Here is a 27,472-nt window from a genome sequence, read left to right as displayed (position 1 = left end):
CCCGGACAGAGCTCCGGTGTGCCAAGGAGCAGCCGTGGGCACGCAGCGCCCGTTCCCTTGGAGCTCGGCCCCGGTCACCGCTCCATCCCCCGGGACTCTGATTCTGACCAGCGTGAAGGATGAGGGGGAATGGCTTCAAACTGCCAGAGGATAGGGCTAGATTGGATATTGGGGAAGAGTTGTTCCCTGCGAGGATGCTGAGACCCTGGCACAGGGTGCCCCGAGAAACTGTGGCTGTCCCATCCCTGGAAGTGTCCAAGGCCAGAGTGGATGGAGTTCGGAGCTGGACAGTGGGCACACAGCTCCGGCCCCCTGGGCTCGGACCTGCTCCCCGCAGGGCTCAGACCCGGACACAGCTCTGCTCACCCCGAGACACACAGCACGTTAAAGGGTGGTAACAGGGCAGGTTTCACCTCTAGTTCAGGAAAGGACTGGAAGAGACTGCGAGCGTTCCTTACCCGTGGTGAACAAACATGAACCAAAGCGCAAAGCCTCGGCCAAAGCTGCTGACAGCTACGGGCTACCCACGGGGAGCCAGCGTGAAGGATGAGGGGGAATGGCTTCAAACTGCCAGAGGATAGGGCTAGATTGGATACTGGGGAAGAGTTGTTCCCTGCGAGGATGCTGAGACCCTGGCACAGGGTGCCCCGAGAAACTGTGGCTGTCCCATCCCTGGAAGTGTCCAAGGCCAGAGTGGATGGAACCGATGGGGTCCTGGGATAGTGGAAGGTGTCCCTGCCCCTTGGAACGAGATGAGCTTTAAAGTCCCTTCCAACCCACACCAGTCTGGGATTCTCTGATGTGCTTCCAGGGTGCTGCTTGTCCCAGCAGCTGCTGCCACAGGGGTGCTGAGCTCAGCCCAGCCCCTTTCCCTTGGAGCAGGAGTAGCATTCCCACCCTGTTCCCTCAGCCACAGGACCGGGCAGGCCAGTGCCAGCATTTTTATTAAAAGCTGCTTACCTAGGTACTAACACAGGGCTGTGGAAGAGCGAGCTCCAGAGGTTAACTGTGGCACTCCATAGCATGAGAGGGTGATGGTGACTCCCTTGTTCCCAGCACAAAAGCTGTGGCCTTTCCATTCCTGTCCTTTGTTTCTGCCTGTGCTGAATGACCTTACCCCATTTCACTTTTCTGTTCCAATAGCCCTGCTGTTTTGTTTTTTGTTTTTTTTTTTTTTTAATTTTTAGACTTCACTCCATTTTGATCACATGCCTCACCAACCCGTGTCTGAGTGCAGCAGCCGGAGTGTGAATGTGCTGTTGGCCAGAAGACAGCCCCATCCCTTCTCCCCCCAAAACCAGCATGGGACCGGGGCAGGAAGCTGGCCTGCCTCCATCCCCAGCCCTTTGCAACACTTCTAAGCTGTTTAGCAAAGGTAAAAGGTGCTCACTGTTAATTTGCTTTCCAGTGCTGACACTTGAGCTTCCTTCATTCCAAGGGAAGGCAGCATGCCCTCACCCATACTGCCTGGAGAACAAGAAGGAAATACTGAACAAAGGCACTTGGTTGAGGCACAGCAAGCTTGAGCCATGAGGAACCCTGAGATGAGACCCTGCAGAGCTGGGAGCTGTGAGCAGGGTGAACAACTGGCATCTCCAAAGTGGCTGGTCCTGAGCTGCTCCTGAATCCCAAAACTGAGGGGGCCAAAAACCCCCAACGAGTCCATGGTTGCTTTGGCAAATGTTAGCCTGGACACACGCTGATCCCCAAAACTGGAGCACCTGCTGGGCAGTGCCAACTGCCAGCGCCAGGCTCTCCCCTCCTTCCCTCTGCACCCAGAGTTTGTGTCGGACTCCTGGCTCCGGGGCAGGCTCCCCCAGAGCTGGGTTTCCCAGTAGTTTGTGACCCTGATCCACAAGGAACTCCCTTTCCCCACCCGCCTCCCCAGTCCCCTCCTGCCCCCTTCCCCTGGGTTATAGTGCTGGTGGTGCCGCACTGGTGGGGCTGGCAGAAGGTCTCTTCCACCACGCCTTCCCAGCACCCTCCCAGTGCCTCAGAGAAAGGGGGCTGGTAGCTCCTCTGTGATCCCCGCTGTGTGTTCAGGGCTTGGCAGGCTGACTTAGGTCTGCTTCTTTTCCCATTCCTGCAGAGAAAGGAAGAAAGAAAAAAAGGGATGAGCAGACGTCACTGGAAAAGCAACACTTCAAGGCATCCCTCCCTGCTGGGGGCTTAAGACCCAGCATCTTCCAAGCATTTCCCTCTCCCACCCAGCCTTGCACTTCCATGATTTCATGGTCAAACAAGGGGCAAGGACTGAGATTTCCCGTGGGGCCAGGGAGGAGAGGGAGAGCTGAGCAGGACCTTGGCTTTCCGCAGCACGCTCCCCGTGTTGGCAGGGATGATGGAGGGGCTTCTCTTCCTCAGCTCTGCTGCACAGTTCACAGGGACCAAGTGCTCAGGGGGGCTCCCGTTTGGCTTGTTTGTAGTTTCCTGTGGAAAAGGGGGAGCAAGAAAAGCTCAGGAAACTCAGGAAGCATTGACAACCAGCTTAAAAAAAAAAAAAAAAGCATGAACTGTAATGAGATAAAAGTTGAGGTGACCAAATTCAACTCACACACCTCTGTCCACAATGGGACAAAGCCACAGGGATGTCCCCTCTCCCCTGTGCTGCTCCCCACAATACCCCAACCACTGTTTCTTGCAGAAGCTGGAGCTCTGAGCGAGGAAAAAGGGATGCATACCCCATTCTCAGTCTTGCTGGTCACGGCCAGCCCCAGGGCCGGCCCTCCTGCCAGCGACTGCTTCAGCTGCTCCTTCACTTCGGTCAGCTTGAGCTCCAGATCCACCCGAGACTCCTCCTTCTGCCGGCAGCGCTCCTCCAGCACCGCCACCCGCTGCTCCAGCTCCTGCAGCCGCGGCCCTGCTTGCACAATCACCCAGAGCTCAGCGCTGGGAGAATCCACCCATCCTCCTGCGCGGGGACACTAGATGGGGCTGCCAGCCCGGCAGAGCGCTGCAGCCAGCGCAGCTCCCGGCCACGCTGTCCCCGCGGTGTCCCTGTGCTCTGTACCAGCCCGGCAGAGCGCTGCAGCCAGCGCAGCTCCCGGCCACGCTGTCCCCGCGGTGTCCCTGTGCTCTGTACCAGCCCGGCAGAGCGCTGCAGCCAGCGCAGCTCCCGGCCACGCTGTCCCTGCGGCCAGCGCGGTGTCCCTGTGCTCTGTACCAGCCCGGCAGAGCGCTGCAGCCAGCGCAGCTCCCGGCCACGCTGTCCCCGCGGTGTCCCTGTGCTCTGTACCAGCCCGGCAGAGCGCTGCAGCCAGCGCAGCTCCCGGCCACGCTGTCCCCGCGGTGTCCCTGTGCTCTGTACCAGCCCGGCAGAGCGCTGCAGCCAGCGCAGCTCCCGGCCACGCTGTCCCCGCGGTGTCCCTGTGCTCTGTACCCGAGTGCCCGGCAGCGCTCGGATGGCCCCGACCTACCCGTGCTGCCCTTCATGGCTTCCCGCAGCTCCCGCTTCTCCTTCCGCAGCGACATCAGCTCGCTGCGGATCGATGCCTTCTCCTTCTCCAGCTTCTCCTTCTCCGTCAGGAATCGCCTGGCGTCCTCCTCGGCCCGGTTCTTGCCGTACCTGTACTGGTTGGCACCTGCAGGCACGGGGAGGGTCCGTGAAGGGCTGCACCGATGGCACCCGTGGTGCAGCTGAGCCCACCCACATCCCTCAGGGAACGGCCCCCTCCCGCACCGGCCAGGAGCCCTGGGGACGTTTGTGGCCCGGGGACTCACTGGACGCGTGTCTCTTCACTTTGACTTGCGGGTCCACCCGCCGCGACTTCTCGCTGCAGGACGAGGCGTGGCGCTTCACCTGAGCGGCCCCCGGCCGCCCCGGCTCCTCGTCTGCCTGCAGGGAGGAGAGAGAGCGAGCTGAGACACCTGCAGGGCCATACCCCAGCCCGGCCACGGCTCCCTGGGCCACTGTGGTGGGAGAGGATGAGCCACGAAGCGGTGCTCACCTGAACCTTCTCGTAGGGGACATCATCGTACACCACCCGAGAGGAGTCCGCTCGGTGGTCCTGGGAGGAGCTGGCCCACCTGCAGAAGGAGGGGTGGGGTCTTCCTTTCCAGAACATCGTTGCCAGCCCCTCAGGGAACCCTTCCAGCTCAGAGAGATTCCTGCATCTCATAACCCTACCCTACCACACCCTCCATCAGCACTGATGAAACCCTTTCAGCTTCCCATCCTGCCCTAGGGAACAACTCCTGGGGCACTGACCGTCCCCAAGATCACAACCACAAACCCCAGCCCAGCCTGTGCCCGTTCTAGGGACTCCACAGGACCAAGGATCACCGTGCCCAGCCCAGCACCCAACCCCTGGCACAGCAGGAGCACGACCTTACAGGTAGGAGTGTCTCACGGCCGTCACGATGTTGGCAATGGTCTCCACATCCACGTAGTCGTAGTGCAAGGCCTCTGGGGCTGTCTGGGAGCCTGTTTCCACCAAGAGGAGACCCAGCCAGCGGCCCAGGTCTTCAGAGCAGCTTGCCTGGGAGGACAGAGGAAGAGCTGGGGTGCACGCCCAGCTCCCAGCCCCTCATCCTTGCTGCCTGCTGACGCAAATCCCTGCCGTGCGCAATCCCCCTCTGTGCACCAAGTTCCCGTGCAGCTCACCCAAAAGGTGCCCTGAGCTTTCCAGGGGGAGGCCAAAACAAGGCACTTGCTTGCGTGGGATGCTGCTCATCCCGAGGGCTGCTCCCCCAGCCTGACAACCCCGCGCTCAGAGCCCCGCCGCACCCCGCTCACCTCCAGCGCCGTCACCTCGTGCCCGTGGCGCAGGATGCGGAAGGCGAAGGGGTGCTTGGGGCCCAGCCCGGGGACCACCTCGCAGCCCCGCAGGACGATGGCGTTCACGTGCGTGCGCAAGTCCGTGCGGTCCTTGTGGAAGTACAGGGTGTTGCCCTTGAGGCGACACCAGCGCTCCTTCCAGCACTGGTTCACCAGCACGCTGAGGTAGCCTGGGGGTGGCAGGGGAGGGAAGGGCATCAGCACCTGCTTGGCTGTGCCTCGGCAGGTGTTGCCCTGATCATTAAAAGCGTTTTCTTTTATAGTTCTTTTGAAAGTTTTACAGTTCTCATAAAACTTCTTCAACTTTCTGATCTATTTACGTATTTCTACTAGAGTTCTCACACACTCTTCATGTAAATAATAATTGCTTTACATTCTTCTTTATAAAAAGAGGGAATTGATAGACTGTTAGTTTGACCAGTGTAGTTAGAGAAGTAGTAATTCCATCCTCCAATCCACAGTCACCTCTAGAATTCCATAAATATCAGATGCTTGAATAAAATGCTTTTTTTTAACCCTTAAACTTACCAAGTGTTTGTGTACTTACCTGGTGTCCAATAACAACAGGCAGGCTATGACAAGACAGAGCTTACAGCATGGCTTCCTGTTCATCCAGCCCTTCCGTGCCTCAGTTTCCCCCCAGACAACCAGCTGGGCCCAGGGGAGCTGCCAGCTCGGTACCACAAAGTCCCCCCCAAGCCCGTTTTTGGGCACATGGGTGACCCCTTGCCTACTCATCACTGGAATTTGCAGAGCCAGGCCTGGGCAGTGTCCCAGCCCCCGCGGTGAGCTTGTCCCCACCCCTGACTCCGCAGCCACGCTGGGGGAAGGATGTCACTGCCCACTGATCCCACTCCAATCCCAGCCCCATCTTTGCCCCAGCCCGCACGAACCGCAGCAGGGGATGTCCTCCTCGGTGGAGGAGGTCTGGGTGTCCTCGGGGCACGGCTTCTTCTTGGAGAAGCTGATGATCCTGGTGATTTTCTTCCCCGCTGCCCGGCTCACCGAGCCCTTCAGGTCAGCCAGGCCGCTCTTTTTGCCTTTCCCTGGAAGGACAGGGTAGCTGTGTGACCCTGGTGCGTGTCCTGGCATCCCACCTGGCTGCAGAGGATGCTGCCCAGCCGGGGGCACACAGCTGGCCCTGGCTGGGCGGGCAGTGGGGACGGGGACTGTACCGTGCTCGCCGTGCTCTCTGCGGGCAGCCGGGGACCCGGTGTCACCCATGGCCACACTGTCCGAGTCCGAGGTGTGCTTCTCCTGGGACAGCCGCTGTGGGAGAGCAGAATCCCATCAGCACCACCCCCAGCCCTTCATCCCGCTGCACAGGGCTGGGATTTCCAGCTCCGGTTCCCCTTCCCAGCCCTACAGAGCTGCTGTGAGAATGGGAAGGGCTCCTTGTGCAGCGCCAGGAATTTGGGGTCCTCCAGCCATGGGTTCCCCAGGTTTGTCCATAGCAGCCCCACACAGCCCCTGGATAGGGCCCTCATAAATCATCACCTTGTCCAGCTCCATCTTGCACGGCATCACTGGGGAGGTGGGGGCTTCCATCCCGCCTGCTGCTGGACTGCTGGCTTCCTTTATCACCTGCACAGTGATAAATGACCCCTTCATTTACTTCAAAATGACCCCAGGGCCAGCGCTGCTCTCCCTGGCTCAGCTCCTTCATTCCAGGGCCAGGCTGAACCATGGGGACAGGTCCTGGTCCCCACAGCTCAGGGCAGCAAACCCAGATTGGGACTGCTCACACCCTGGCCCCTTCAAAACTTCAACCAGTTTTGTGGATTTTGTCAAGGATTTTGGAAATCTTAGAAGGGAGAGACTTAGGTGCCAAGCCAGCCATCACCCTGCCAGCACAGGACACCTCGTGACCCCCCTGTTTTAAGGCGTGGCGTGTCCTGGGTGTGTAAAACAACCCCGTTCTCCCACGTTTGGGGTGACAGCTGCGTCGGCGGTGTGCTCAGACGCTCCTTTCCCACCCGCTGCCCCTTCCCCGCAGCCCCCGCTTCCCGGCCCTGAACAAAGGCAGGAAAGGGCCCTGGGGAAGAGGAAGGGGAGAGCAAACATCCCCCAGCCCGGGCTATCAGCGCCGGAGCCGCCCAGGCCCTGGGAAGTGGCCGATAAGAGCCGGGAGCAAAGCCCCCTTCCCCTTCCAGCGGGGCAAGGCCGTTCCCAGGGCGGCCCCCTGCCCAGCTCGGGCAGGGAGGATGCCAAGGTGGGGGTCTGTGGATGCCCCTGGCAGGAGCAGGGGTACCTTGAGCCACTCCTCAGCCTGCTCCTTGCTCTGCACTGCCAGCACCAGCGCCTCGGCCCCCGGCAGCGAGAACCGCAGCTCGTGCTTCTTGCGCCGCCCGTCCTTGGGGACGTAAATGACGTTGCAGGTGGTCAGGGGCACCTCCACGTGTGGCTGCCGGTCCTTGGAGCTTTTGTAGCACTGAGGGAAGCGGAGAGAACTGCTCAGGGCTCAGCCAAACCTGCCTGGCTGGCTGCTGTGCTGGGGGCTCCCACAGGTGGCACGGAGTCCCTCGCTGGTGGCACAGATGGAGGGGGCTCAGGCTGTGCAACAGCCTGAGGGTGCCCTCTCACTCCGTGGTGTCCCAAAAATAGGGCAGCCCTCTGTTTCCTTGCAAGGTAAGCGAGGGCAGCTGCTGCTTGGGTGGCAGCCTTGGGGCAGGGGCTTTGTTTGGAGGGTGCTTTTGTTCCTTCAGCTTGGGCTCAGCCACCCTCCCGACCCCCCGGGAGGTGTCTGTGCCCCCAGGCCAGGCTCACCAGCAGTTTGCCGTCCCGGATGATGGTGAGCTGCTTGGCCCACTGCCCGAAGCGCTTCTTGCGCAAGAGGAACGCGCAGATCCGGCAATCCTTCACCAGGTTCATGGAAGCCTCCTCTGAGGGCCACTGGTGTGTCAGCTGCTGGCCCTTGCCCTCCTCCTCCTCCTCCTCGTAGGACTCATAAGAGCTGCTCATGGCATCCGAGTCATTGTCTGGAAGGAAGCGGGGGAGTCACCCTAAAAGGTGCCACACACCTTGCCAGGGTTCCCCATGCCCAGCAGGCTCCAGACAGAGCTGGGCTGGGTGCTGGGATAGGTGGATTCTGTGGCACCCTCTGGAAACGGCAGCGTTTGGCAGCAGCCACCTTCACTTCCCTTGGAATCCCAGCAGGATGCTCGTGGGCCGAGCCCCAGGTGCGTCTATCCAGAGCCCTGGGCTGCTTGATTTATTTGCAAGGCTCACACTTTGAAATCCTGCTTCTTCAGCCTCGACCCCAGCAGCCCCCAGCCCATTGCTCAAGCCCCACCTCGGGCTGGACCTTGCCAAAGCTCTCCCCTCCCTGTCGAGGACACCCAGATACCTACAGGAACTTTTCTGCTCCCCGTTTATCCTGGTGACGGGGTAGCTGCTGTCTGCATCCTCGTAATAGCCGTCCTCGATGGAGTTGGGGGGGCTGGAGCTGTCTGCAGGGGAAGCAGAGCGGGCTGGGGCTGGTACACTCGGTTTTCCCTCATGGATGCTCAGTGGGGCACAGCCAAGCACGCTCTGCAGGGCATCCCAGCATTGTTCCTCCCATGGCTCTCATGTCTCCCCATCACCTCATCCCCAGTCTGGCTGGAGCCAACAACTCCTTGCAATACCAAGGAGTGGGACAGGAGCGCTGCTGGTGGGAGCAGTGACAATTCCTTCCCCAGGATGAGCCACTGAGAGCTGCCTGGTTTGTCAGGCAGGTGAGGGATGCAGCGGGCGGCTCGTGGGGCTCCCCCCACCCTCCTGCTGGCCTGGCTGGAGCAGGACTCACTGCGGGAGGTGATGTACTCGGGGGCCTTGCCAGGGCCCAGGGGCAGCGCTTCCTCGTAGTAATCCTCAGGAGGGGGAGTGGTGGGCAGAGGAGGAGCAGGATCCACAGGAACCTGGAGCAGAAACAGAAACACCTCCAGCATGAGGCAGGCAGCAGCAGGGGCAGGAGCCCCAGCAGGGCACAGGAAGGGTCCCACCCTGGCCCCTGTCACCTCCCCACGCAGACCTGGCTCGGGGACAGCCAGGCACTTACAGGTTTGGCTGTCTGGCTCCCTGCCAGCTCCAAGCCAACGGCGTCGCTGGTGTCCCCCTCCTCCTCCTGCATGTCCTGCAGGTCCCGCAGGTCACAGTCTGCACGGGGTAAGCAGAGGGTGAGGGGAGCAGGAAAGCAGAGCTGGACATCCCAGCTGTGCCCTGCAGGGATCTCCCTCCATGGCCCTTCCCTGGGAAGGTGCTGGGAGATGGGAATCACTGCTAAACACAGCTGGAGCCTGGGTTCCCTCATGGCCAGCCCCCAAACAGCTCCAAGGGAGCAGGAACAAGCACCCAGAGCGATGATGCCCACTCTGGACACAAGGATGTCACTGTCACCCTTCCTCCAAAGGGCCCCAGGACCAGATACACCCAGCATGACCCCCAGGGCACCCCTCCAGCTCAGCCACACGTACCAAACTCCTCAAAGAGGGACTCCACGAAGCTGGTGCCATTGCCCAGGGACGCTGTGTTGACGTACATGTAGTCCACATCCTTCCCTGGAATTGAGGGGGATGCTCTGAGCCTGGGGCAGGCACTGGCACCCCTCGTCCCCACAGTCCCGGGGACACAGAGCAGGCACCGGGGATGGAGGAACCCCCGGGGATGCTGCAGCTCCCCCAGGAGAGCAGGAATGGGGGCTCTGTGAAGCCCCAGGTGCACAGTGCCGGCCTTCCCGCGGAAACCCCTGCGCTCAGCACAAACCCAGGCAGGAAGAGCTCTGGAAGCAGCGTTTCCGCAGGGAGCAGCCCTCCTGGACCCGGGGCACGGCTGACGCCAGCCCTGCTCCCGGCCAGGGAGGAGCTCAGAAGGGAAAGCAGGGAGCAAAGTGCCCTGAGGGGGCTGAGCAGGTGCTGGGCTCATCCCTGCCCTGCGGAAGCTTTTCCCTGCACTGCTGGGGACACCCACTGCCTTTGGGAACAGCCCCTGGCCACCACAGACCTGCAGGTGGCTGCAGCTTCTGCAGGATGGTGGAGACAGCCAGCTTCTTCTCCTGCGTGGTGGCACTCAGGTACTCATGGTCCAGCAGCTTGAGCAGAACGCTGAGCTCTGGCAGGAGCTGGTCCAGCACTGAGGGGAGCAGGAAAAATCCCGTCAGCCGGGGGGGGGTTGGGATGCTGGGGTCAAGACAAGGCAAAATGGGCCGGAATTCCAGCAAACTTGGAGCTCTGGATGGCGCAGAAAGAAAGAGCTGCAGTTCCTCCCAGTGCAGAATCCCTCCTCTTGGCAGCCACCACACATCCTCACAGCACAGCTGGGGTGGCACACAGCTGGCTTTGGGTCTCCAGGGACAGAAACAGAGGCCAAAAGTCACCACAGAGGCAGCTTGGATGTGCTGACTAATGGGGATGGCTCCAAGGAGGGGACAGCGTGTGCCCCAGAGCGTGGGGACACCCTGGCAGGGCTGTAGCTGTCCCCACACTGCTCCTTGGCACAGCAAAGCTGGGCAGCAGCAAGGGGCTGGCACAGGGCATTTCCCAGAGGAAGGGAAGGATTCTGAGCCACTGATGGGATCCTCCTTCCTCATGTAAGGAGCGTGGAGCCAAAAGCAGCACAATAAAACCAACTGGTGTTTCAAAGGGTGAAGGGGAGCCCAGCAGGAGGGGGATGATGGGGAGCAGTGCCAGCCAAGACGAGCCCCTGGGCACAGAGACAACGTGCCAGCCCCAGTGGCCACCGTCCCAGGACACGGGGCAGGATGTGGCTCACGAGGCTCTTCCTGCCTCCCTGCACTCTACCTCCACAGACCTCCTGCTTCCTCCTCCCTCCCCAGTGCCAAGCTGAAGAGCAGCCTCGGCCCTTCTGGCCACAGCACCGGGCAGTGCCCGTCTCCCATGGGCAGGCCAAGCCAGGAGTGGCAGCCCCAGGCAGCAGCAGAGGCCTCAGCACTGCTCCAGGAGGAGCAGACAAGCACCCCTCAGGCCTTGGGGAAGGAGAAGGCAGCCACAGGGAAGGAGAAGGCAGCCACAGGGATTCCTGCTCCTTGAGCTGGAATGACATCCCACAGCCAACAGGCAGCCACGGGACAGGTCCTGCCCACGCTCAGCTCGCTGGCCCCTGCTCCCATGGTGGGGACCTGCTCTGCCTCGTGGCTGGGGTAAGCACCCAGCCCCCAGGGCCCCTCTGCAGAGGCAGGGAGGGAGGGAAGAGAGGAAAACCCTCCCTGGGATGTTGCAGAGTGCTGCACAGGCGGGACAGGATCAGGCTCCTGCTGGTGATCTCCAGGAAGGTGAGACATCCTCCCTGCAGGGCTTGGCAGGGCACGGGACTGCAAGGAGGCAGCTGGGACAAAAAGCCTGATTTCCCCTGTCCAGCCAGCACCTGCAAACATCTCGGGAGTCACTCACCCTCCTGCTGCCCCAGCTCAGCCATCAGCTCCCACAAGGGGGAGGGGGACTGTGAAGGCTCCTCCCTGCACTGGCTTTCCACAGCTCCCCAAACCCCAGGCTGTGGTGTCAACAGCATCCCCCCAGTCCCAGAACACCCCAAACCCCAGGCTGTGGTGTCAACAGCATCCCCTCACTCCCAGAACACCCCAAATCCCAGGCTGTGGTGTCAACAGCATCCCCTCACTCCCAGAACACCCCAAATCCCAGGCTGTGGTGTCAACAGCATCCCCTCACTCCCAGAACACCCCAAATCCCAGGCTGTGGTGTCAACAGCATCCCCTCACTCCCAGAACACCCCAAATCCCAGGCTGTGGTGTCAACAGCATCCTCCCACTCCCAGAACACCCCAAACCCCAGGCTGTGGTGTCAACAGCATCCCCCCACTCTCAGGTCACCCCAAACCCCAGGCTGTGGTGTCAACAGCATCCCCTCTCAGGTCACCCCAAACCCCAGGCCATGGGGTCAACAGCATCCCCTCACTCTCAGGTCACCCCAAACCCCAGGCCATGGGGTCAACAGCATCCCCTCACTCTCAGGTCACCCCAAACCCCAGGCCATGGGGTCAACAGCATCCCCTCACTCCCAGAACACCCCAAACCCCGGGCCATGGGGCCAGCAGCATCCCCCTCCCCTGCCACATGTAGGACACGTCCCATCACAGGCACCAGCTCGGTGTCAGGGCTCTGGGCCAGCCAGGGGCCAAAGGACAGCCTGGTTTCTGTTAACAGTGCCACAGCAGGCAGGGAGGGGGCACGGGGACCCCGCTGGGCAGCAGAGCCAAGGTGCCTGATAAGCCAGGGCTGCTGGCAGGGGCTGAGCTCAGAGCAATGCCCCGAGCCGGGCACACTCAGCACGGACAGAGAGCTCTGAAGGCGCCTTTGTTTCCCCCCAGCTGAGCTGTCCCCTCCATCTCCCTTGTTAAACATCCTCCAAAATACAAGGGGGGAGGGAGGGGGCAGTCAAAGAGGCCTGTGATCCCAGGAGGGCACGCTGAGCAGAGCCCGGGGGAGCGCAGGGAGGCAAGGAATTCATTTCCTACGCTCGTTAGGCTTCCAGCCTGAAGGAAATTAATGGGGGGGGGCTGCAGGAAGTGAGGGGAGATTGCTCCAGGGGGGCAGCAGGGGATGGTGGGACACCCAAGGTCACCTGGCAGGCAAGGACCAGCACAGACAAGAGCTGGTGGGAGTGAGCACAGAGCTGGCCCAGGGGACAGGGACACATCTCCTGTGCTGGGGTGAGCACTGGTGTCAGTGCCCTTGGGGGACAGCGGCAGCAGGACAGCAAAGGGCTCCTGGGGAGGAGGGGTGGGGTGTCACAGTGACCACAGGTGACACATGGACGCCGTGTCCCCTGCTCTGGGACACCTCCAGATGGTGCTGGCAAATAGCTCCCACCTGCTGCTTTCTGCTGGGGCTTCTCCTGCACCCGAAATCTGTGGGATCACCGCGGTGCCCTGCGTTCAGGCTTTGAACAGACACCCCAGGACACACAGGGACACCAGAAACGCCCTCCTCTCCACGTCTGCAGCCTGCCCGAGGCAGGACGGGAGATGTCCATGAGCCTGGGAAGGCCAGGAGCCGTGGCAGCAGATGGCTTTAGCATTAACCATCAGGCCTGGAGGGGCTGGGGGGACCCAGGGCGGCTCTGCTGGGACGGGGTGACCCAGGGGACAGCAGCAGGACCCTGCTGCCATGCAGGACACCGGGGCAGTGCTGCCAAATCCTGCATGGCAGCAGCACCAAGCAGCAAAGGAGCTGCATCCCCTCCAGGCCCCCTCTCCACCCTACAGCAGGCCAGCTCTATTTTTAGACCCCACAAGTGCTCCCCTGCTCAGGGACCCTTTTCCCAGCACAGAGATAAGGGCTGCACACAGCCTGCAGCTGCAGAGCCTCCCTGCCCCTCTCCCCGGCTCTGCTCCAGCACAGCAGCAAAAATCGGGTCCTGCTCCAGTGACCTGCAGAGAGGAGGAAGAGGAGGAGGAGGAAGAGTCTCTGGCCAAGCCAAAGCAGGAGTTTCCTGCTGTAGAGACCGGGCTTTTGCAAGGGGAGAGATAAGACAACCCCATGGAGTTCTCACTCCAAGAAAAGCCCAGCCTGCAGCTTGAGAGAGCCCCGGGGAGGGGAGATGCTGCATCACAGCTCTGAAATGCAGTGGGAGGTGCACAGGGACCCCCATCCTGTGGCCACAGCTCTCCTGCCTCCGGCCACGCTTCCTCCTGCGCCAGGTGATGCCTGGGCCGGAGGGGGGCCGGGGGAAATCGGATGCTGGGAGTAACAGCCATTGTTTGTAGCTAAAATAAAACCCAAGCACAAATAAATCCTTCCTGTTGGCACGGGCAGGGCCCTTGGCCGCTCTGCCTGCCGGCACAGGGCTCCTCACAGCTGCCACCCGCAGCAAACAAACCTTGAGAGCTCCTGGGATGCCCCAAATAGGTGGGGACAGCAGCCAGGGACACCCCAGCCCCTGGGGGAGCTCTGCAGGGAGGTGCCTGTGGGACAAACAGACCTGGAGCTGTCCTCTGCAGCACACAAACCGTGCTCACCTGTCCACAGGTCGATGTGGAGCCACCTGCAGTGCTGGGACGTGTCCCCATGCCCTGCTGGGTGCCCCAGCACGGGCATCACCAGAGGGGTGACATGCTGGCAGCCCCCTCCTGCTGCTCTCTGAGGAAGCCCACGGCCTCCTGGGCACTTTGCTGAGCTCCCAGGGCAGTTCCTGTTCCCATTCCCATTCCCAAGGAGGTTTCTCCCCGCCGGGGGGGGGAGGAAGTGCCTCGGTGGGGATGGCCTGGCACTCCCAGAATTGTTCCTTTGTGCAGGGGACAGCAGGACAGAGCTGCCTGCGCCCTGCCTGCGGCCGCTGCTGTGGCACTGCCCTGCCAAGCGGGCAGGAGAGGGGCAGCACTGGCCCCCGGAGGTGGCAGGAGCCAGCCAGGCTCTGCTCCCATCACTCAGCACCCTCTGGGTGCGGGGAAAACTGGGATGGGCTGGCAGGGCCAGGAACAGCAGCCTGGAAAACACCTCCTCCTCCTCCTCCTCCTTGTCCTGCTCCAGGCTGGAGGGGTTTCAGGGAAAATCCAACCATCAATGATCACACTCGAGCCCTGGCAACATCCCCTAACAGTGGAAGATTTGCTGAGGGGCCACTCGGTGCACATGAATCATCTCCTCCCTGCAAACAAGGGCCCCTTGAGTGGGGCGGATGGGGGGGAGCCTCTGACTCTGCATCCAACAATTCCAGCAGGACCGAGCACTCGGGGCTGGCTCCTGCCTGCCTGGCACCCTGCCACCCTCCCTGGCCCCCCAGCTGCCCCTCACTGGGGTAACTCCGTGATCCTGCTCCCAGTTTGGGTGCTGCAGCATCCCGGGGGGTTGGGGAGCACAAGGCAAGCTCAAATCTCACCTCTCAGCACTTCCACCACGCAGGCAGAGCAGCCACGCACAGCCCCTGGGGCCCTCAGCAGCGTGGCCTTGCAGTAATTGATACCCTTAGCTGACAGCCTCGGAAAACCAACCCTGGGAGATGAAGGTGGAACCTGATTGCTTGAGGGGGCTCAAGGGCCCCGCTTCTGCCCCCCCAGAGCAGCGGCTGCTCCCCTTACACAAGGGCTTGGAGGGCTCCTCCACCCTGCTCCAGCCCGGGACAGGGGCAGATGAGCCACCAGAAGGGTTAAAAAGCACGAAGGGTGCCTGGCTGTGCCACCAGAAGGGTTAAAAAGCACAAAGGGTGCTTGGCTGAGGCACCAGAAGGGTTAAAAAGCACAAAGGGTGCCTGGCTGAGCCATCAGAAGGGTTAAAAAGCACAAGGGGTGCCTGGCTGTGCCACCAGAAGGGTTAAAAAGCACAAGGGGTGCCTGGCTGTGCCACCAGAAGGGTTAAAAAGCACAAAAGGTGCCTGGCTGTGCCACCAGAAGGGTTAAAAAGCACAAAGGGTGCCTGGCTGTCCCTGCTGAGCCCTCTCCATCAGTGCCCCATCTGCTGCAGACACCCAGCGCTGGCAGCAGCTCTGGGGATCCTCTCCCAGCTCGGCTCCAGTGGCACCAGTTCACTCCAGCAGTGGCACCAGTTCACTCCAGCCGTGGCACCAGTTCACTCCAGCAGTGGCACAGAGGGGCCCGGGCCTGTCCCAGTGCCTCTGGCAGCACAGGCTCCTCTGCCCGGGATCAGCAGCCCTGCACAGAGCCTTATCCCAGCACAGACCAGCCAAGCCCAGCCCAGAGCTGCTCCCCCAACCCCCTGGCCCTCTGCACAGAGCAGTTCTGAGCCCTCTGCACCTCCCAAAAAGGGGAGAAGACAAAAGGGAGCTGTGGGACACCCCTGGAGCCACAGCTCTGCCCTGCAGGAGGGAACTGGACACAAGCAGGAGTCCGAACAGCCCCCTCTGAGCACGCTCCTTCCCGGAGGAGAGAGCTCCTCACATCCTCCTGCCGCTCCTGAACGAGGAAACAGGAGTCCTGAAGAGAGGGAAGTGTAATTACAGGCTGATGGAGCAGCGCAGAGGGCAAAGATTATCACCTGCATTCGTGTCCCTGGCAGCTCACACACTGCAGGAACCATCACTCACTCCGGGGGGGGGCAGAGAAACCTCTTCCCAGTGTAATCGGATTAAATGGGAACGAGGATGAACCGGGATCCCACCCAGGCCGGTGCCAGCAGCACAGCCCAAGGGAGTGGTGCTGGCTGAGGCTCACCCCCAGGCTGGGTCCGGCCTCTCCTGGTGCTGCCACACCCAGAGCAGGGTGGGCTGTGGGTGGGAAATGCCCCCCCCCTCAATCCCAGCCCCTCACTTTGGCACCCTTGGGCAGCGCCTCCCCAGCACAGCCACGGGGCATCCGGGGGGCAGAGGCTCCCTGCAGGGACACCGCTGCTGGGACAGCCCCTTCCTCACCGCAGCTTCACAGGTAATTATTAACAGGCTGATTAAATCACCAACAAGCACCTCCTTGTGACCCAGGCCGCCAATGACCCCCCCAGTGCCCCGTGCTGTGGGGCAGGACCCCTTCTCCAGGGGCTGTCCCCCCTTTCTCTGCCTCCTGGAGAAGTTTGTGGCTGTTTGCTTTAGCTCACCCAAAGCAAACTTCATCCCCCCTGGCCTGGCGGCTGCAGCCACCCCCACCCCAGAGGAGCAGGGGGTGGTTTCTGGGTCGCCCCTCTCACAACTGAGCACAGCGAGATGTTGAGCAAATAAAACCAGCCGGGTGAGAGATCTGAGTGACCCTGCTGTGTCCCCAGAGAGGCCACGGGCAGCCTCCAAACTCTGCTCCCAACCCCAGCTACGAGGGGTCTCCAGCCCCAGCTCAACACGATCAGCTCTGGAAAATCACAGGCAGCAGGTTTAGTACTCCTAGACTAGATTTTAAAGCTCAGTGCCAAGCCCAGACTACATTTCAGGACTCGGTGCCAGGCTCAGCAAGCTCATGGCAGGATGCTCCAGCCTGGGAGCTGGGCTTGGAGGCTGCTGGCTGGAAAACACATTTAAATAATGAATGAAAAGGAGAGGTTTGAGATGCCCTTTAAAGGAATAGTCAGGCAGGGGCGAGACCTGCTGAGTAATGTATAAAAAACAAACTTCAGGCAGAGGAGAGATGTTAGGATTACTCAGGACCCAGAATAAACTGTGTTTCCTCCAACCAAAATTTTGGTGTCGGCCTTTTCCAAACAAACTCCAGCAACAGGTTGGCCTGGGCTCCTCTCCAGAACTGGGAGAGGCCCTGGGATGGTGCCCCAAGCCTTTGCCCACCCTCCGTGGTGGGCAGAGCAGTGGGAAGCCTCCCTGGGTCACACCTTCCTGCCTCTGGGGACCTGGAGCTGTCACCTCTCTGCAGCCCTTGGTCTCCTCCAAACCTCAGCCTCCAGGAGAGCTGAAATTCCAGCTAATTGCAGGAATTCCAGCTAATTGCAGGAATTCCAGCTAACTGCAGGAATTCTAGTGGAAAACCCCAATTCCCACCAGTCCACACCACCACCCAGGGCTGGATCCAGCCCCCACATCCCCAGAATCTCCTCTGGTGGGGGTGGAAAGCTCTCTGCACCCCAAGAGACACTTCTCCACGTCCTGTACATCCCCATTCCCCAAAGCCAAGCTCCAAAATGCTTTGGATGCAATTCCCAACCTGCAGGAGCGAGACGTGGGGAGGCCACCAGAGCTGGCACATCTTCTTGGGAGGAAAAGTCACCCGGGGAGTTTGTGACAGGCTCCTGAGCAGGAGAGGAGGATCCAAACCCTCACCTAGCAGGGGACGGGCGGGGATTTGCAGGATCAGCTCTCCCAAATCCCACTGCTCTTTCCCAAATGCCTCCAACAGCAGGATGTGTTGAAGATCACATCCAGATGGAGCTTACAGAGCTGATGGGAGGAGAACCCACAGATGCCAGTGGGGGAAATGTCCCTGTGGCCCTGGGGCAGGGAGATGTGCCCAGAACCCAGACCTTGGCATCCCTGCCCTGACCCCGACAACGCCCAGGAGTCCAGAGCTGTGCTGGACACGAGTCCCCCTGCCCGCTGCGGGGGTTGGGACCCTCCCAGTGGCCACCTCAGCCGTGTCCCCAAGTCCCCAGGCCGGGGCACAGCACAGGGTGTCCGTGTGTGGGGGCTGGGGCCGCGCTGCCCCGCAGGACCCTCGGCGAGCAGGATGAGCGTTGTTTTCTCAGCCCTTCCCTTTCCTTCCCTTGCCAAGCTCCGCCGGGAGCATCAGGTGCAGCGGCGAGGCCACCATCCGACAGCATTTCCTACCCGTTTAACCCCTGCAGGGCAGGGCTGCAGGGGCAGGAAAACCGGGATGTCCCAGCGGGAAAAGTGACAAGGTGTGACCCGACTGCTCTGGCGGCTCCACCAGTGCTGGGACTGGTTCACCTGCTTTTAACTCCGGGACACCAAAACCAGCTCTCAAACCTGTTGCTACTTAAGTTCTAGTCCTTGTTCTGCCCTTCACAACCACGGTGTCCCAAAATTTTGGTCCACTTAAAATGAGCAGCTGTTCCTCCATCACGAACCTGGGTGGGTTTAATGTTCAAAAAAAAAAAAAAAAAAAACAAACCCAAAAAAACCCGGAGAAAGCCAAAGCCATTCTTCAAAGCGCTCCTTACACATCTCCTGCTAATTGCCTGCAATCAGAGCATACCAGCGTCTCCCCGAGCTCCCTCTTATCACTTCCAGGATCAAATGCACACGAAAACCACTTCAAAAAAAAAAAAAAAAAAAAAGAAAAAAATTATTTTGAGCATGGAAACCCCTTGCAGCAAAGCTGTTTTTGTTCCAAACGGTTACGAAATGTCAGTGTTTTCCCTCGCCTGCCAAAGAGCCGGCTTTGATGCCACGGGAGGCTTTATCAGGAGCAGGAAAGGAGCTGCAGCAGCCGTGCTGCGGGGGGAGGCTCTGAGAGGTTATTTTATCCTTTGCCACTGCAGATTGTCAGCCCAGAATCCACCCAGGGCCCTGAGCTCCCCAAATGCCGCTGCTCTCGGCGCCTCGGGGTGATGACAGGCGGCTGCTGCCTGCCAGGGTGCCCTCCCTGCTCTGTCACCTCCTGGGTGCCCTGGCTGGGGTGCCAGCCCCTTGTTTGTGCAGGGCTGGCAGTGAAAGCTTTCCAGCCCCACTGTCGTGTCGCTGGCCTGGGACGGTGACATTTAATCGGTATTTTACAGGACAGAGAGCTGTGTCATTAATTTGAAGGTTCCTCATATGCAGGGGAGATGTGCTCCTCAGGAGGGAGCGTGAGCTGTGCCAGGCTAGATAATAGGGAAGGGCTGAGGGGTTAGGACACAAGTCTGGGAAGCCAGAAACCACTTCAAGCCTCCACTCTGCTCCACTCTTATCTCCTGTCCCCAGCAAGTGATTTGGCCACTGAACAACAGGCAGAGCTTGGGTCGAGCCCCGTGTTCTCCTCTGAAAAGGCTTCCCACTGCTTGGGATGAGACAGCTTCTTCAAAACCTTAAACAAAGTTTTCCTGGGCAGGGATAGGAACCTCCCGCAGGCCCGTGGGAGCTCGGGCACCGCTCCACAGCACAGGGCAGCCTCGCAGCTCAGCACGTTTGCACAGGAAAAGAGCATTTCCAGGTCAAGAGTGGGAAAGAGGCAGGTTTTCCAGGCAGTGCAGGCAGACAGGACAGTCCCCAGGGCTCCTGGCTGGGGGACACTATCCCACAATGTCCTTCCCCTCTCCAGCAGCCCCTCCAGAGCTGCCAGGAGGCTTCACACGGATCCAGGCTTTCCCTGCTACGGCCAGCGCTGCACACAGCGGGAGACTGGAAAATCCAGAGGGGCAAACAACTCCAGCTCTTCATCAGCAGCGGCATCCCGCCTCCCACCCTGTTCTACCCGGCCCAGGGGGGCTCAGCCCCTTCCCCACCACCCCCGGGCTAGGAACAGGCGGTGGTTGAGTTTCCAGCGGAAGGAATGGCTGCAATGCGGAGGAGAGCTCGGCACTTGCCCGGCGCTAACAGCTGGCCCGGGCTGTGCTCCTCAGCACCCAGAGCCCTTCCTTCCACCGGCAGGATTCCTGCTGCCAGCCGGGCAGGAATGATCCCGGCTCCCTCCCACCCGTCCTGCAGCCTCCCCATTCCTGTGGGCGAGCTGGAGCCAAGTTTATCCCCGACACATCTCCGCCGGCTTGGCTGGATTTAGAACCCAGATAAGTTTGGGGCAGGACCTAAATTCTGGTGGCTCAAAAGGTCAGGGAAGAGACACTAATGAGGGTGGAGAAGCCATGTGTGAGCACAGGCGCGTTTGAGCAAGGGATCACCTCCCAAATCACACTTTGGGAGCTGGGTTCTCCATCAGCACAACCTGAAACAACTCTGCCAACAGCCCACAGCACCGATCCCCCCAGTCAGCCACTGGTACAGAGCTGGGCCACGCACTCAGCCTGCTGGGCAACGAGAAAAACCTGGCAGATGATAAAATCGCGATACAGCAGGGCCTGAGCAGAGCTCCAGGTGAAGGAAGGGGCTGCCAGAGAGCAGCCAGAGACTGGGAATGGGCACAGAGCTCTTGCCTAACGCCAGACGCCCCCTTTCACCGGGGAAGGGAACCTTCCCTCCACGAGCCACAGCCCCCAGAGGGATCCAGCAGCTCTGGCTGATGAGCAGGAGGGGCTGGGGGAGGTTTCCATTAGCAAAGCCATCCAGGTGCCAACAGCAATTCATCACAAGCACTCAAAACAAAGCAGGCAGGCGCTGCTGTCGCTGGCACCAGCGAGGGGGATAAAACAGCTCTTCCCTGGCAGGGTCAACCTGTGGAGAGGCCAAACCATGCCCAGACACGGCTCCCCCAGCTGGGCATCCCCTCCTTCCCTGCCATGAGGTCCTAGGTTGGGTTTTTGGGGTGGGCTGAGCTGCAAGCAGGGAATTTCCCATCAGCTCACACAGCAGAATGGGGACGCCGAGACCCTCTGCCCCCCTGTCCCCAGCAGTGGTGTCCTCTGGAGGACAGCTCTGGCATCAAGTGTCACTTGACAACACTCCCCCTCCTTCGGAGCGGGCAAAGCCACCCTGGCTGGACACAGCCACGCGGACGGCTGTCCCTGTCACCGTCCCTGTCACCGTCCCTGTCCCCTCCCGGGCTGCGGGCCACTGACACCGCGCCTGTGTTTGCAGCGGTCCCAAACTCCTCAGAGCTCTTTCCACTGCGGAAACGCCACCCCATCCTTTTACATCGGCAAGGGGAACTCTCGACCCCTGGGTCTTTGTGGTGCTGAGCTGGGGCTGCAGACACAGCACTCCTGAGCCAGCACTCCTGCGACTTCAGCGCGGTCCAGCCCCGGCAGCCAGAGACGCCCCTGGCCACTCTCTTATCGTTTTTGGCCATTGTTTCTGTAGCACCTCCAAGGACAGGTCAAGGGCCAGGACCCCCCTGCTCCATCGTGTCACCACCTGCTCCTCCCGTGCGGCCCCCGGCTGCAATCAGCTGCAGCAGCAGCAAGGAGCAATCCCCCTGCAAACCTCCCTGTGCTCCCTCCAGGGACCTGGCAGCCCCAGCAGAAAGCCAGGACCTTCTCTGCAGAGCTGGCCCAAAGCCCTGGCAGGTTTCTACAGATCCCAGATCAAAGCCCAGGAGCTCCGTGAGCCCGGTGCCACAGGCTGCAGGCAGCAATCACACACGTGTGGGAAGGAGCTGCTCCCCAGCAGGGTGGGGATCGGGCCCTCCGCGGCTTTGGGAGACTCCCCGGCAGGGAAACCCTCTGAACCCCATCAGCCCCATCGGGGAACGCCACCTCCCTTCCCACGACCACAATTTCCCCTAACAAGTGCTTACACCCCACAGCCTCCCCTGCAGGCTCCTGGTGTTTTACCCATCCTACCAGCGAAGAGAAACTGGTTCCAGTCCGTGCCCCAGCCGGCCCTGCTGGAGGACTGGTGGGGAGCAGGGTCCCACATGGAGCCGGGGGGGATGCACCCGCTCGCTTGGGACGGGATGCGCGACCCGCGATTCCCTTCGCCTGGCAAGGAGCGCTGTGCTCCGGGGAGGGGATGCGCGCCCCGTCCCGTCCCGTCCCGTCCCGTCCCGTCCCGTCCCGTGCCGTGCCGTTCCGTGCCGTGCCCTTACCGCTGAGCCGGTCCATGGTCCGGAGCCGCGGCAGCCGCGGCCGCCCGGGGAGCTGCGGGCGGGCGAATGTCGCGGGCAGCGGCCGCCCGGCGGGGCCGGCTCTCGCTCGGGGCGGCCAATCCCTTCATCCGCCCCTCCCTCCCTCGCTCGGAGCACGGCAGCGCCGAGCACCGGCCCGGCCCGGCACGGCACGGCACCGGGGACAGCCCGCGGGGACAGCCCTGAGCTGGGGTCCCCTGGCAGCCTGCATGCCCAGCGGCACGCAGAGACCCCCCCTGCGAAGGGTGGGGGGTCTTGAGTGGGCCACCGCCACCTGCCCGGGTTGGGCAACTTCGGTTTAGGGGGAAAACCCCGAATTCGCACAGCCCGTAGCGAGGACAGCTCTTCCCGAGCCCCCACTCCTCGTTTCCCCCTCCCCAAAATCCCCTCCCTGCCTGCTCCCTCCTGTGCCCAGCGTGTCCCTGGCCATGCCGCTGTCGTTGTCCCAGCCCAGCACGGAATTCCAGGGAGACCTGGGCTTGGGAGAGCTGTGGGAGGTGTGACAGTGTCCCAGGCGTGGCAGCAGGGACAGAGGCTGCTGGCACTGCAGCTGAGCCCTGTGGGGACAGCAGGCTGAGACAGAAACGTGATGAGCGTTCACACGTACCCAATTATTATCACTTGGGAAAGCAATGACTGAAATATCAGCTGTGAATTAGCAACTGGCCTGGAGAAATTCCCCTTTTTGGGGCAATTTCGTTCCAGGAAACTCAGCCCCTCTCACCCCCCCCACGCCCCGCTGGGAACCAGCTCCTGCAGGGGGGGTGTTTGATGGTCTTTCCCTTCCAGATTGAGCCCCAGTGTTCTTTCACAACCTTTGGGGCTGTGGTTGGGGTAAGAATCTCAGTCCAGGGCTGCCAACACTGCTTTGGGAATTGCAGAGCAGCCAGGGACAGCTTCCAGGGCAGCTGGTGACACCTGGGGTGTCCCTGCACCCCACCAGGGCAATGGCACACCAGCAGGGGCCCTTGGGGTGTCTGCTGCCCCAGAATGGAGCTGGAGAGGTTGCCCTGGCTCTGAGAGAAAAAAAACCAAGCCCTGCCTCAGTTTCCCCACCTTTGCCATGCAGGTCCTTGTGTTACTGTCCATAAAATACTTTGGAAATGAAAAGATCCTGCTGCTGTGTTATTACTGTTATTAATAACATACCCCAGGCTTCCTCACTGGAATTGCTGCTGGAGAGGGAAGATTCCTACAGCCACAAACAGCTGAGTTTGATTTAGAGAGCCCTATTTTGTATGAGTGAAATAATTACAAATAAACTCTGCTCATTCACTGCTGCACTAGAGCAGATGAGCAGATCCCAGGGCAATGTTGCCACCTTCACCTCAATCCCCAGCCCTCTCCTTGCTGGCACAAAGCTCCAGAGCTGGAGCTGCTGCTGATGGGAAAACTCCAGCCCTGAGTGAGCCCCCTGAACTCTGGCAAACCCCTGCAAGGGGAACCTGCTGATGGATTTTTGGGCAACAAACTGGGCACCTTTGGATGGCAGGGAGGGAACTGAATCCACTCCATGGGGACACCAAGACAGGAGGGTTTCAGAGAGGACCAGGATGTGGCCCATGGCACAGTGGAGGTAAAAGCTGTGCTGTCCCCTCACAGCTGAGCCAGCTCCTGCTGGTACCCCACAGGTCCCTGGCCTGTTTTTGGGATTGTTCGACCCTGCTGCATGCCTGAAAATCCTGCAGGACGAGCAAACAGGAAAGCAGACCACCACAGACAGCAGGCAAGCTGTGTTTGCGTGGAAACAACCTTATTCGTTTTATGAAAAAAAAAAATAAGGCAAGCAAAAAAAGTTATCCCACAGAGTTTGGGATACAAACAGGTAGAGTTTGCAGTGGAGGGAATTGCCTTCATTCCCAGAGGGATTCATCAGGGACTCAGGCAGCTGTGATGGGGAATTCAGGAAAACCCAGGAGAGGTCCAGCAGGTAGTGGGGACCTGCATTTCCCACTCCTCTCCTCTGGCCTTCCACCAGCTCCCAGCTGGAATATCCTGGAATACTCAGCCCTGGACAAACCTGAAGAGCAGCAAGAAACTGCACAAGGCAGGAGGTGGCTTTGGCTGTTCCACTTAAGAAGGGCTGGGTTTGGGGATGGCAAGTGGCTATTCTGGCACCTTGGGAGGATAAACTGGCTCTGGGGCAACCCAAGCTTTGCAGGGAAAGCCACCAGCCCAGGAGGGATTGGGACTGAGGGTCCCCACCACTTCTATCCCCTGCCCCAAGCTCTGCATTTCAGACCCTGAAGTGCCCCTAGTCCTGGCCAAGGCAGGGACTTGCCAGTAACAAATCCTCCCATCCTAAGGCAGGGATGGATTTAAGGAGCCTGGAGTGAGATCCCACTTTCCTGCCGTTGTGCCCAGGGCCTTTTCCACCCCTACTCCACAGCCCAGCTGAGCAGAAGGGGATGGGACACCCCAGTGCAGCCCCCATCCCAAACCCCTGCTCTCTGCCAGCCCCAGGCACCGTGGCTGCAGCAGGAAAATCCTCGCCCTGCCCTGGTGTCCCTGAGGGGCAGCAGTGACAGACACCGAGTCTGGGCAGAACCCGGGGATCCACAGAGAAATCAGGCTGGGAAAGGAAAGGAAACACAGAGCACCAAACGATCTGCAAGACTCCAATTCACTCTCAGGGGTGCAGAGAGGGCCCCTGTGGCCCGTACAGCCCCGAGAATCATACAGAGCTGCAATATAGAGATCTCTCTATGTATATATTTATAGGTATGTATATATTTATAGTGCACTGCGTTTAAAACAGCCGGGCCTGCTTCTTCAGCTCGTTCCTCTTCCACAGCGCCAGGCGGTCGAACTCGGCCATGGTCATCCCGAAGATCTGGTAGAATTCCTCCTGGGACAAGTGCCTCTGGGGAGAAATGGGAGGCTGGGCCAGAGCTGGGCACCTTCCAGGAGGTCTGAGGGCACCCCCTGCCCGCTGGGACAATGGGGTGACACGAGCCCCAGCACTGCTCCCTCGGGAAAAGGGGAGGACCTGCCTCCCTCCTGCCCCTGCCACAGGCACAGGGGAGCAGCAGGAGCCCTGTGACAGTGCCCTGACACTCGTGTGCCCCTGAGCAGATGTGGAGACGCTCCTGACACGGCCACGAGCCCCACACACTGCGTGCCAGGGCCGCCCCGTGGGATCAGGTCCCTCTGTGCCCTGATTGTCCCCAGTGAAAAAGGCTCTTCTCACCTCTAACCGAGTCCTGTCCACATCTTTGGGCAGCTGGTTCCTCCCCCTCGTCTTCACCAGGAGCAGCTCGTAGGGGTAAATCTGCACGGGGACAGGGACAGGGACACCGTGGGGCAGCCACGAGACACTTGGGGCACACTTGGCAATGAGGGCAAGGCCTCCCGCTGTATTTAACAGGGGTTGGGTGGCACAGCTGACTCCAGGGCTTGGGTGGGACAAGGAGAGGTGGGAACTGCTCTCAGGGTGACTCTGATCCACCCTGAATCTCCATGGTGGCTCTGGAACCACCTGCTCACTGTGCAAAAGCAGGAATGAGCCAGGCACGAGCGTGAGCAGGAAGGCACCAGCACAACCCCCCTGCTCTGCTCCTCACCCGGGGGGACAATTCTGCTCAGCAGCACTTGGGACCTGTTAGGAGGGGAGGGACTCTGGTGTGAGCCCCACAGGGCTGGGATGGGGCTGCCAGGTCCAGGATGGAGGAGAACAGAGGCAGAGGGCAAAGCTTCCCTCTGAAGAGCCTGGGGACACACGGACACACATCCCTGGCACTCCTGGCTCTGGCTGGTGGCCGCTCCTGGCAGCAGAAGGGTCTTACCTTGTACTCTGTGGGGAGAGCAGAAGGAGACACGTGAGCCACAGGAGCCCTCTGCTGTCACCACCCTCCCCCGCGGGGTCCCAGCCCTGCGCCCTCACCTCGCATCCCCCAGTTGACGGCGTTGGTGCTGTCGTAGTGGAAGAGCTCCGCGCTGGGAGGCTGCGGGAGGGGTGGAGAGCAGGGCAGTGAGAGGGAGGCTCCTCCAGACACCCGGAGTGGCGCCTCCCACGTCCCCAGGGGAGGCCACCGAGGTCCCCACCCGCCAGCAGGGAAAGCGAGGCACGAGGTGACAAGCGCAGGTCACACGGAGGCAGGAGCAGAACTCCTGATCCCAAACAATCCCCAGGATATAAGGCAAAGCTCTCCTGCTGGAAAGCAACACCAGCATCCCTCTGGAAATTGCCCCGTGGGAGTTTCAGGGCAGACACTGCCTGGACAGGGCACTTTGGACCCCAATAAATAATGATTATTAATGATAATAATAACTGTTGGATTGGCACAGGGCAGCAGTGACAGCAAGGATGCAGAGGAGGGGGAAACAGGACATCCCATGATGGAAAGGGAGCACTGGGGCTTGGAGAAGCCTGGGACAGTGGGGGAATGCCTGGGAGAAGAGAATGGGGAACGCCTGGGAGATTGGGGAACGCCTGGCAGCAGCAGGAGGCACTCACCCTGTGCAGCCCGTTCCTCCTGTAGGCAGGAAGGGAGGCCGACTTAGAAATGAGGGGATCTGCAAAGAAGCCACCAAAGGCCATCAGGGAAAAAGCAGGAATGAGCCTCACACGCCAGGACAGCCCCTACTGGTCCACCCTCTGCCTCTGTGCTCCCAGCTCTGTCTCCTTCCAGCTCCAGCTCATTTCCAGCCTGCCTTCCTCCCGTGCTGATATTCCTCTCCCCAAAACCCCTTTCCCGTGGCAGCCCTCTCACCTCCCCCTAGAGAGCAACACATTCTCCTCTCCCAGTTCCCCCGACTCATCCTCTGTGCCCTGCTTCAGCTCTATCCCAACCCAGGCTTTCAAGGGCTCCTTCGTGGTTTCCCTTGTCCCCTCCCTGGTCCCAGCACCTCCTCCAGCTCGGGCTCTGCCCCCCGGGCTGGGGGCGGGCTCAGCTCAGGCACTCACCGCTGTCGGCCAGGTAATGGGTTCGGGGAGCTGCAAGGAGAGCAGAGCCGGCTGTCAGGGAGGGCCAAGCACCCCATGCCACGCAGAACTGTCCATGCCCAGCCCCACGGATCCTCCTTGGGGCTTTCAGGACCCCACAGGGCTGAGGGGCTCCCTGAGCGTCCACACCCAGCTCCGTGAGGAAGGAGAGCGTGGAATGGACAGAGCCATCTGTGCTGCCAGGCTCTGAAGTGCCCCCCCAGGCCCCCAGGGCAGGGCTGGGTGTCCCGGGGGCTCTGTGAGAAGAGCAGGGCAAGCAAGGCAGCCCTGGGGGGCCAGGAGGTCCCAGAGGTGCCAGCCCAAAACAGGTGACAGCACCTGGGCATGGCTGTGCTGCCAGATCCCCGATCCTTCAGCCATTCCGGGCTGCCCCAGTGGGCAATGCCCCCTCCCAGCTGGGGCACAGGGGATGGACGGAGCCCTCCAGAGAGGAAAAGACCCTCCCAAGCCCAGCTCCATGCCCAGCACCTCTCATCAGCCCTTTCCTCATCCCATTCCTCCCTCTCCACCCTGCAGATCTCCGGAGGGGCTGGGGCTGTGCCGGGTGGGACAGAGGGACAGAGGGACAGCCTTACAGCCATTGAGGGAGCCCTCGTAGCCCGCTGTGTGCAGGGCCTCCCTGCTGCTGGCCGAGCTGCGAGGGGGTGTCCAGGGGTCTGCGTAGGAGTTGGAGCGAGCCTTCATCTCCTCCCTCAGGATCAGCCTCCCGATGCCACTCTGGATCTGGCAGGGGGGAAAAG

General features: G+C 60.8%; 2 protein-coding genes across 7 annotated transcripts in view; both read right to left on the bottom strand.

The window, feature by feature from the left end:
- Positions 1–926: 926 nt before the first annotated feature.
- AFAP1L1 (actin filament associated protein 1 like 1) lies at positions 927–21,799 on the bottom strand. The gene is made up of 19 exons (XM_053991446.1): positions 21,749–21,799; positions 9,758–9,886; positions 9,232–9,315; positions 8,817–8,914; positions 8,565–8,676; positions 8,128–8,226; positions 7,544–7,755; positions 7,029–7,208; positions 6,275–6,361; positions 5,953–6,046; positions 5,671–5,823; positions 4,736–4,947; positions 4,333–4,478; positions 3,948–4,026; positions 3,721–3,835; positions 3,417–3,581; positions 2,682–2,860; positions 2,302–2,430; positions 927–2,083 (listed from the first exon to the last, which is right to left on the bottom strand). Exons 1-19 carry the CDS (start codon positions 21,762–21,764, stop codon positions 2,060–2,062), a joined length of 2,313 nt encoding a protein of 770 aa, XP_053847421.1. The 5' UTR covers positions 21,765–21,799; the 3' UTR covers positions 927–2,059.
- A 2,680-nt stretch (positions 21,800–24,479) lies between these two features.
- The window catches only part of ABLIM3 (actin binding LIM protein family member 3), a 47,789-nt gene continuing 44,796 nt past the window's right edge, over positions 24,480–27,472 (bottom strand). For 5 of the 6 annotated variants that reach the window (XM_053991269.1, XM_053991271.1, XM_053991272.1 and 2 more), the window contains 5 exons: positions 27,308–27,455; positions 26,694–26,723; positions 26,244–26,302; positions 25,671–25,731; positions 25,249–25,580 (listed from right to left, as the gene is read on the bottom strand). In XM_053991269.1, the coding sequence (XP_053847244.1) occupies positions 25,369–25,580; positions 25,671–25,731; positions 26,244–26,302; positions 26,694–26,723; positions 27,308–27,455 (510 nt within the window). In that variant the 3' untranslated portion in view covers positions 25,249–25,368. Of the gene's footprint in view, positions 24,651–24,977; positions 25,059–25,248; positions 25,581–25,670; positions 25,732–26,243; positions 26,303–26,693; positions 26,724–27,307; positions 27,456–27,472 lie in introns of those variants that run through there. The other variant, XM_053991275.1, reaches the window with a different exon arrangement.

Source organism: Vidua macroura, chromosome 15 (assembly GCF_024509145.1).
Source record: "Vidua macroura isolate BioBank_ID:100142 chromosome 15, ASM2450914v1, whole genome shotgun sequence".
Taxonomy (NCBI): domain Eukaryota; kingdom Metazoa; phylum Chordata; class Aves; order Passeriformes; family Viduidae; genus Vidua; species Vidua macroura.
Note: the sequence above shows the minus strand (reverse complement) of the source record. Positions and strands in the feature narration are given on the sequence as shown.